Source organism: Vespula vulgaris, chromosome 19, assembly GCF_905475345.1.
Source record: "Vespula vulgaris chromosome 19, iyVesVulg1.1, whole genome shotgun sequence".
Lineage (NCBI taxonomy): Eukaryota > Metazoa > Arthropoda > Insecta > Hymenoptera > Vespidae > Vespula > Vespula vulgaris.
Genome location: NC_066604.1, coordinates 3,092,713 through 3,102,915, shown reverse-complemented (window position 1 = coordinate 3,102,915; position 10,203 = coordinate 3,092,713). Strand labels below are relative to the sequence as shown.

The 10,203-nt window shown below is 35.5% G+C and overlaps 1 protein-coding gene and 1 long non-coding RNA gene across 4 annotated transcripts in view; one reads left to right on the top strand and one right to left on the bottom strand.

Moving 5' to 3' along the window:
* Positions 1–80: 80 nt before the first annotated feature.
* LOC127070809 (uncharacterized) overlaps positions 81–10,203 on the top strand; it is a 19,672-nt gene continuing 9,549 nt past the window's right edge. The window contains exons 1-4 of the long non-coding RNA XR_007784701.1: positions 81–532; positions 842–1,063; positions 1,270–1,749; positions 2,025–2,228. This is a non-coding gene — a long non-coding RNA (uncharacterized LOC127070809). The remainder of the gene's footprint in view (positions 533–841; positions 1,064–1,269; positions 1,750–2,024; positions 2,229–10,203) is intronic.
* The window catches only part of LOC127070804 (homeobox protein Nkx-2.2a-like), a 9,711-nt gene continuing 5,667 nt past the window's right edge, over positions 6,160–10,203 (bottom strand). Inside the window, exons 2-4 of one of the 3 annotated variants that reach the window (XM_051009252.1) lie at positions 9,945–10,051; positions 9,535–9,744; positions 6,161–7,864 (exon numbers count right to left, since the gene is read on the bottom strand). In XM_051009252.1, coding sequence (XP_050865209.1) covers positions 7,359–7,864; positions 9,535–9,744; positions 9,945–10,051 — 823 coding nt within the window. In that variant the 3' untranslated portion in view covers positions 6,161–7,358. Of the gene's footprint in view, positions 7,865–9,534; positions 9,745–9,944; positions 10,052–10,203 lie in introns of all 3 variants that reach the window. The other 2 variants (XM_051009253.1, XM_051009254.1) reach the window with 2 other exon arrangements.

Here is a 10,203-nt window from a genome sequence, read left to right as displayed (position 1 = left end):
TAACAATTCGTTAAATCGTATTATTTATAAAATTGTACAAATGTGATCTCGACGTGATGATTTTTTGTTATTTTTCTAGATTTTCTGAAACATCGATTGAAAAGGGCGAAAACATGAAAAGAACAAACGCATGCACTTTTCTAAATGAAGACATAAATATGTCCTTTTCATTGATTGGAAGCTCGATTTGCTGCTTGACCGAGCACGAGCAAGGCTACTACTGATCGGCAGAAAAAACAGCCTAGAATCTTTGAGAGAACACGATCGAGAGAGAGAGGGAGAGAGTTTCGTTTAGGAGGAGTAACTAGGAAAAGTCGAAGCTCATGGGCGTGACAATTGGCCGGATGTGTTTTCCATTGTCCAAGTTTTGCGGCCTGTCCTGTGGCATGCTTTTCTTTTTATACCGAACCTTCGATCGATTTCGTAGGAAACGGCTGGAAAACTTGGACATTGTTAGATACGACGTTAAAGGGACTTGTCGGTTTGCTAAATACCTAGCGATAACTTTTCTTTGTTGAAAGTGTCTGAAAAGGTGACGATCTTTTGATAAATTTCAACCAATTTTTTGGCATTTAGTTTGGTGTATATGCTAGACGGATTTTCTTATTGTCGATATTTGTTCTCATTTTGTATAAATACGCGCTGTAATGGCTTTATTTAATTTTGTTTTGTTAGTTTATTGTAAATGTTAAATGAGATTTTTGTATTACGTTTCATAGATAACACACTATGAAATTTTTTCCATGATCTTTTTCCATCAAATTTGTTTCTTTTTCGTTTAGTTTAGTTTAAATACCAAATGGATTTTTTTCATTATTAATAATCTTTTTTTTCCATATAGATACACGCACGTACACGCACCGAAGCTTTAGAGGATCATGAGACAATAGGAACAGACACAACGATGAGCTTCCATGCAAGCTATTACCTCACTTCCGCTAACACAAATCTGCACTTTAGCGGCGTAAAGCTGACACGATGTTTTTAGCTGAATCTCCGCCTACCAGAGAACGACTTATTCAACCCTCTGATATAAGCACGATATCGTGATCGTATCGTTAGTGTATGATACAGTTCCAATTGATCTACCCTCGAATTTTTTGATTAGATCATGATCTTTATGATATATGTTAGTCATGATAATTACGTTGATTTATTATAGTTGCAAACTTCGCAATCGACTTTGATCAAAATATTCGTTTTGTTCATTTCTAATTTCTGATTAAAAATAATGCGTTAAATTGATTTTCTTTATTTCTCTTTTTTTAGGTTTTCAGGCAAATTAATTATAGTAAATTACTTAACAGTAAATTGTACTCATCGGAAGCTTCTACTTTAAACTACAAAACAAGTTCTTTAACCATTTAAAAGCTTAATGAAGTTGGTTCCTTGAATGTTCCTTCTTAGAGATTAATTAAATGCAATAGTGGAGGCAATATAACATCTACTCGCATGCTTATTGTGTTCGAGTGTTATTACACGAAATGCATCAGCCTTGACTAGTGACAAGTTCAACGAGATCTTTTCCAAAAAGTTTTCGTCACTCGTACGATTTCTTTTTATAAAAGCTCGTGTGTGTCAAATAAACCATATTTCTCAAAAAATGACCTTGGAATAAATCCAAGCGAAAATGTTATTGTGCAAGATATTCTTTGCTATAGGAATTTTATTTTATGAATGCTAAGAAAATCTTTTCAAAATTTGCAGCGAATGAGATGACCTTCGATATATTGTTAAAAAAATATTACAGTTAAGTATATATCCGTTTGATCAAAAACTTAATCATTTATTATTACTACAATCGAACGTTTAACTTGATTCTAACTGCTATTGGTTTCTACTAGATTTTATAGTATTGTTATAGTACAGTATAATACGAGGTTTGCCAATAATAAATATAAAAATTTCAGTAAACAAATTCTGGACACATTTAAACATAATATGAAATAGCGCAAATAGTGTCATAACTTATTGGCAAATTAAATGGAATATGAAATAACTTAAAAATACCTTTTTATGTACAGGAGAAAATCAGTGTATAAACAGTAAACGATTGGATAGTTGCCAAGAATCTTCAGAGAAGTACTTCGCAGGAAGACTCTCGTTGCGTTCACTTACCTTCAGGAGGGAAATCTTTGGTGGTTCTGAAAGTAGGGGTACATTTCACCCCTACTGCTACTGGTAGCAGCGTTATCGACCACTGTCGCAAAAGCCACGCCTTTGCCCAGGTGAGAGGACAAGAGAAGTAGAACGTAAAGGGAGGCCGACCCTTCGCTATCTCTTTCTTTCTTATTTTCTGATGACGATTCTCACTTCTCATTCGAGTTTCTTTTACGATGAAGAAGATCCGACGCTTGTGCGCTGGATAATCGAGCTGGCTAAGGGCAACACCCAGCCCTTTTTGTCCGAAAAAGCAAAGTACTATTTCGTTCAAATACACTTTCAGCTTGTATTGTCGCAAATGTTTGCGTTTAACAGGCTTACCAAGCAGGCAACTGCGTTTCGAACTGTATTGTATCTAGATTCTAGTAAACGTCGGCTTAAGGGTGAGAAAGAGTGAAAGAGAGGGATATAGCTTCTCACAGGAGGTGTCCTTTAGGACGAAATATTCGAAGGAAATTGAGCGTCAAATCAATGCACGCGCTAACGCCAAACTTCAATGAACGTGTTTTCATGACAATTTTGGGCTACAGTAAATCCTTCGAAGATAATCTTTGGGATTTTTAATGAAAGAAAATGTCGGACAGGATGGCTTCTAACGCTATTACTATCGCTAGAGATCGTTAATGAAGTATTTTTAACTTTTTTGTTCGTGTATCAGTTAAGAGTTTTTTGTTATTCTTTAAAAGAAACAGCAAGTGTTTTCAAATCGAATTTCTCGTCGACAATTTTTTCCACGCGATCTTCCGTACACATATGTCTGGATATCAGCGTAACCATCTTTTAATGGTTTGTACGTGTGTCACGTATTACGTTCCATTGTAACTCGACGGAAAATAGCGAGAACAGGGCGTGGGAGTGTCATTGGTCGACACGTGCTCATCAAATTAGGGTGCTTCGAATTGGCAGTTGCGAACGTTCGACTTTCAATGCCTTTTTTACTTATCGTTGCTCGTAAAAACCATGGTCATATCTTTAATACCATATTAACATATAGTTACGTATAAGTTTACAACTACTTTCAATCGAATTTAAAAGACGATGTAAGTCCAGATGAATGAAGTTAGAACAATTTTTTGAACATTGGAAATATACGAATTTGACAAAGGTTTATTCAGAAATCGGAAAGTATCTTGTAGAAAAACAAATTCCAGATACGGGATAAACGAATAGGAGATTGAAAATCTAGGATCGAACGGGTCGTCTATTATATCAACGGATCTAGAGAAAACATGGATAGAAAGGAAGGGATATATTTTTTCTTTTTCCTTCATCTGAGCTACTTTGCACCAACCCCTAACTCGAAGTTGTGCTTCACCCTCTTAAACGTTTCCTGGTTTCGCGGCTAAATCTGCTTAAAGCGAGCCGTCGCTCGGAAAAGGTCCTACAACTTTTTTTCTGTACCGTTTGCCACTGATTTACACGAGTTTCTATCTCCTTCGAATAAGAACGACACAAAAGAATCTTAAAGCGAACGTGATCGATATTTCAAACATCTGCGAGGTCATTCTCCAAGATAAATATTATCTTTTGCTATTAATACTTAAAAATATAATCGTAATTTATACGAAATCTTTTCATTCAAAACAGATTATTATAATTACAATTCTTTCTTAAATGTTATATTAATTTGGATACATGCGTCTCTCTCTCTTTCACTTTCTATCTTGCTCGGTGTGCGCGTGTATACCTCTTACCGTTAATTGAGAGTGAGAGCATTAATATCGAGTGTCAATGTTTGGTCATTTTAACGGTTCGATCAAATTTTTGTTTGTCTAACTATCCTACTGGGTTAAACCATTTGACACACGTGTCTCATACGAACTAGGAAACCTATATATTAAACACATTTATATAGAAACGCATATGCGAAAATTGTAGAAATTTGTTAAACGTTAACATCGATGATAAAAAAATCTCGAAGAGAATCTACTACGAAGTATAATAAGTGAAAAACGAATTAGTTTTTCGTTCTTCTTCGGGATTTTATTGATTAAGTAATCTTAATACATCGCTGAGCCGCAATGTACCATAAAGAGAACGGAACCGGAAACGATCCATTCTTAGCGGGGAATATGCTTTGTCGGTGGTTGCTCGTCGCCCGGAATTTCTCCTTTGATTAATCTACTCTCCGTGCTTTTTCTACCCTCAAAGACTTATAATCTCGACCAATACGATTCCTTCTGGCAAACATCCAATACCTCGTTGCACTTAGCTTCATATCTCGAGAAGAAGAAGAAGGAGAGCATTTTTTTATAATTTACGATTAGATCTTCGATTTTGTACTCTACGAATCCCTTCCATTTTCTTCATTTCTACAATTCTAATCTCTCTCGATAGATTCGATTGAATATATCCAAACATCCGACATTTCCTAACGAAAAAGTAGAAGAAGTGTCAAGGGTTTAGGTAGAACTTCGTTCGCAAAAGTTTTTCAATCGTCTAAACTTTCTGTCTGTTCGTCTATCCTACTTTTAAAGAGAAAGAGAAGATCTTTTGTGCACGCGTATGCATGTATATTTGTATGCGTGCACAGAGAATTGGCATGTCGAAAAATCGCTAAAGAATTCTCTATCTTTCTCTCACTGCTGTACAAGTAGAATAGCGAGTTCTTAAAAAGTATTTATCAGATGGAAAATCGATAGCAATTAGGATGCTCTTTCCGGTCGCGTGTGTCAGTATCCTCCAAAGTGACATCGGCACGTGCCATTTGATTGGCTTGAAAAAATATGTAAAAAAGGAAGGCCATATCCGGTAGATTGTACGTTGCGATTGTTTACTATGCTGGTTACCATGAAATTTAATAGTCGCACGACCTTCAAGGTCTTTGAGATTATCAGCGAAAGGATTGTTAAAAGGCTTCTGCTTTTTTCTTTTTCATTTCATTCGTTACTTTTTATGTGAAAAATAATGTCACTGACCATGTCATTTGTAGAATCAGAGAGAGAAAGAGAGATAGAAAAGAAGGTCTCTTACGTTTTATACGTAAGGTCCACCCCACGGAAATCAGGCAATAAAGCAGTCCGGAACACAGTCTTGCCCTTTCAACCCCCATCCACTTCTCTACAACGGTATTGTCAAAGTTTTTTCGTTTTTTTTTTTCTCTTTTACCAGCCTTTCTTTCTATCTCTTTTTACTCTTTTTTCTTGCTTCACGGAGAGTAGTAACAGCTAACACACCCCCTCGATTAGATTCGGAAATATTAGGGGACGTCCCGTTGCTCGACAAACTATCAATTTATTTTCTTCCATCGATTGCCTTACAATATATTTGTATATATACATATATTGACCCATGAGATTTTTTATTTTTAATAGCGAATATTTTTCTCATTGATTTTAGTTTTTTAGTAAAAATTTGTAGAAAGATTTCGAAGGTAGCAAGTGATTTTCTTCGTTATAAAAATGTCTTGATGGTGAGGGGTGAGGATAGTAGCTAAAGGTCAGTGGACTATGTCCAAATCTATAGATTACAGGCGGTCATATAAATCATGGTACGACCTAGTGTAGCTGGTTGAATGTTATCTCATGCTTTCGGTTGAACGCACAGTGGCATTTCGCAGGCCTCGACATCACATATTCTTCTTTGCTCGGGGGTGCTTTCGTTTTGTACATTACTTCTCTCTCTCTCTCTCTCTTTCAAGGATCGCCACAAAGCATATGCTGGCCGCTGTCCACTCCATTTACTTCGCTACGTCATCTCTCTCGTTATATATTTCGGATAACGAGAAGAGATAGTAAATGTTAAAGGGGCTCATCTTTGATCCCTTTTATAGGAAATCTGGAAAGTTTTTAGTATTCTCAATTCAATAGATTTTTCTCAAAAAATAGGGTAAACGTTTCTCTCTATGTAGATTATTATCGTGAAACGTTTGATTAGAATTTTTCTAATAAAAATCAAGGAAATTAGATGAGATTTAAAAAATATCAAAAAGTGTGTCTGTATATGTGTACAAAGAAAATTAGGTGATTTGCAACATACTAAAAAAGAAATATATCTTTATGTAGACTGTTATTGTGGAAATTTTGATAAGAATTTGTTTGAAGAAAATTAAAAAAATTGCATGATTTCAAAATAAATTCTCGATTTAAATAAATACAATTCGTTGTATATGAGAGATCGTCTTAAAAGGCTAGTGACCCTTAGCAAAGCACGATAGGGTGCCTTCAGGAAATCTAAACCGGTAACAAGATGGCTGCAGGGAAACGGAAACCGGAAGCTTGTCACTCAAGCTACGTTGGCTTCCGACGTGCATCGAAAGAGGGAAAGGAAAGGAGAAAAGAAGCGCACAGTAGCCCTTTAAAGGGCTCGACAGATAGTCGTCCAATAAACTGTCGGCCATTGAATTAGTGATAAGAATAATATCAGATGTGTTTTCTTGGGATTAGAATTTATTAAATATGTTTCTCATATATACTTATATGTATATATATATATATATATATATAGATATATATGTATATATATATATGTATATGTATATATATTAGTTTATACCATGTATTATACAGAATGTACATATATACACAATCTACTGAAATAATCATCTATTAGACTATTTAAGGACGAACTTGGGCAATTCTTTTTTTTACACATTAACAATTAAAAATCGTAGAAACGATGGATCACAAAGATGTCGATCTTTCGAAGAGATTTCAATCATGGAAATTGAATTAGATTGATATATCATTCTCATATTGTTCTTTTCCTAATGTTCGTTTAGACAATTTGTTGATGAAAAGAAAAAAAAAAGACAAATTAAAGTACGTAAAGTTGAACTTTCATTCGTACGTATCACACTATGTCCTATACGAAGATATTAAGAGTCATTACACATTCATCTATACGAGATCGAATTTACACGATTATTTATTTTTATTTTTATTATTTTATTTTATTTTTCTTTTTTATTATTTCATTCCATTCGCACTATTAAGATCACATTCTCGCCAGGAATTCTTTTAATACGAGACGAGCATTTAATTATTGAAATCGTCCCAAATAAATTCTCTTTGGTTTTTTTGGTGAAATAAATGAAACAAATGAATCCTTGTTCATTGATTTTCAGTCAGGATCTCTCAGAACATCACTTCTTTCTATTCTTCCTTGATAACTTCTTAATCCTGACTAGATCTGACGAGGTTTATGAAGCTGGTCAAGGCCAATGCGGCCTCACATATTTGTTAATCGATCGAGTTTTACCACCAGTATGGTTTTTGCATGTAGGGAGCCATAGGCACTTGACCATTCCCGGGATAAGTCGTTGGTTCCATCAGTTTTGATTGGCATGGTTTACCATCTCTTACTAACACTGGAACTGCTACTCTTCTTGGCGAACAACCACTTCCACCAGCTTCGACTCTTTCAGTTGCCGCACGTTTCGTTTTATACCTATGATTTTGAAACCAAATCTTAACTTGCGTTGGTGTCAATCGAATAATCGATGCTAGGTGTTCTCTTTCCGGCGCACTGAGATATCTCTGTTGACGAAATCTTCTCTCAAGCTCATAAGTTTGAGCTTTAGAAAATAATACTCGTCGTTTCCTCTTCTTATGTTCAGCCTCGTGACTTTGCGTTTCACCGTTCGGATGTTCCTCCTCGAAATCCTGTGACTCTTCGTCCTTGGACTCGTGGCTGTTCTCTTGTTGCGACGGGAAGGATAGCTCTGATATTGCTGGACTCGTCGAGTCTGGTTGTTGAAGAACTGCAAGCACAATACAACACGCGATGTTCCTTCACATGTTTTTTTTCAAGAGATTCGACGAATATCATGAAATTCTCGCTACTATGACATCTTTTTTCTAAATTTCAATCTCGATGTGTGTATCAAAAAAACCTGTTCGCAGTTCTAACTCTCTTGTTCAAAACTGATCATAATTTCGATATAACTATTTTCTATGTAAAAAATTAGATCGTAAATTTAACTAGTATATATTTAGGGAATATCTTTCTGGATGCATACATCATGCTAGACTCGATAATGAAAGGTGTAAAGGAGTGCAGCTGCATTTCGAGTTGGCACGAAAGCTCTTAACGATGATTGGCAGCAGATGCAGAAGGGCATTGATTTTTTTTTTTTTTTCTTCAAACGTTTCGTTTTACGAGACTAGAGCGAACTCATTTTTTTAACTTGTGCGATCACACAAGTTACTTTTCATTAGAAAAATCTTTAGGAAAATTCAACGGGACGAATTTCTTTTGTTAGGTTCGTTACTATTTGTTTTATGGTTTGTGTCGTAAGGGTGATAGGCTTCTGATAGGGTGACCGTAAGACTCACTAATTCAATGTAGACCAAAGTATCGTGGCTTTCGCGATCGTACAATATGCTTTTGTGGAACGTGTCCTTTCCGTAGGGAGAGGGTGCGAAGTAATATAAAGCCTATTTGATGCCGAAACACTCTGAAACATCCCCTATGGGATTAACCATATCATTTTCATGGGAGATTAGTTTCTACTTCTAATACTATGTTCTCTGTGATTTCAATTAAACTATCTCACACCTAAGATTTGTCATTAAAATGTTTCTTGGAAAATCCTCTTGTTCTCTAGCGTTATTGGAAAAACTAATTAGATCTTTTTTATTTTAACAAAATGTGATCAGATGTAATAGAAAAGAATTTCTGATAATTTCTTGATAATTAAGATATTATTAAAAAATTATTCTTGCACTTTAATGCTAACGAAATTAACTTAGATTTCGTTGTTCTCTTTTTGTAAAATGTGATTAATTGTAATAGGAAAGGATCGTTAATAGTATCAAAGGTAGTAAGAAATATTAAAAAAAAAATTCTCCTCGTCATTCTAATGTTATTGCAATTGAAATCAATTTTTTCTGTTAGAAAGATGATCGATGCGATTCACTGTGATAGCAAAGGATCCCTAATATTTGCAACGGTCTAATTTTTGGGTCGTGTAAAGTACGCTAAGTTATATCCCTGAAGAGAGTACAAGGAGACAGATAGATCGAGAGAAAGAAAAAAAGAGAGAGGGGGAGAGAGAAAGAGAAAGAAAAAATCACACGAAGGGCAAAGGGATAGGGCAACGTAGTACATTTTGGGCGTGACAATTTGGATTCATCGAGGGCTCGTGAACGCATCTGTCCTCCGAAAAGACATCTGTCCTGGTTTGCTCGCCAATCGTGGTACAGCAGCCACAAGCACCTTTTATAGGACCATTAGATCCTGCTTAGCTCGAGCGGACCAATTGTAGGCTTCTAAATAAATACGGCTCGCGTCCCGCCTGCGAATATTCGGCACCCCTATTTATTAGGTAGCAGGGATAGCTAGCTAGCTAGGTAGCTACCCTTGCGAAACGAATGGAAATCAACATTTTTCCAACTAATTCGTACTAACTCGTTCACATAGCTTTCTTACTGTTTACTTCTTCTAAAGGTTGTGGTAGTGTCGTTGGTAAAGCTGTAGGTCCACTTGGCCAGCCAAGTAATGCCGGGGGTGGTGGTGGCAAACTACCCCTATTAAGATTCGCATGCATCGCTGGTTGTAACATGGCTGCTGTCGTGTGTTCTAAAAATTGTTGATAGGCTGATGGAACGTCATTCGCCGTCGGTAGAACGGTTGTGCTTCCTATAACGTGTTCGATATATTTATTATAGATCGTGTAGATCATTTGCTAGGATTGGATATATATTTGGATTAAAATTTGTTATATGTACATAATCAATAGTTATACCATTGATTGTACTACAACATTTAATATTTTTTATAGATTGTATAGATCTTTTTTAAGATTGGACATTAAGAAAATTGCAAAATTTTCTTATTACCTTGAACTTCGTTCTCTTCTTGAGATGGTTTAGCATCGTTTAGTTCTAATATATCACTTATGTGAAAACCTGACGTTCTAGCCGGCATTTTCATACTTTCTAATATTCTAAAACAAAAATATGGAAGATATATTCAGTACGATCACGATTATAAATATATATCAAGTGATGTGACTATAGCTCAGTACAATTACTCGCTTCAACGGAAGAAAATGAATTGAATAAATGAATAAAAAGAAAATAAAAAATAAAAGGTAAT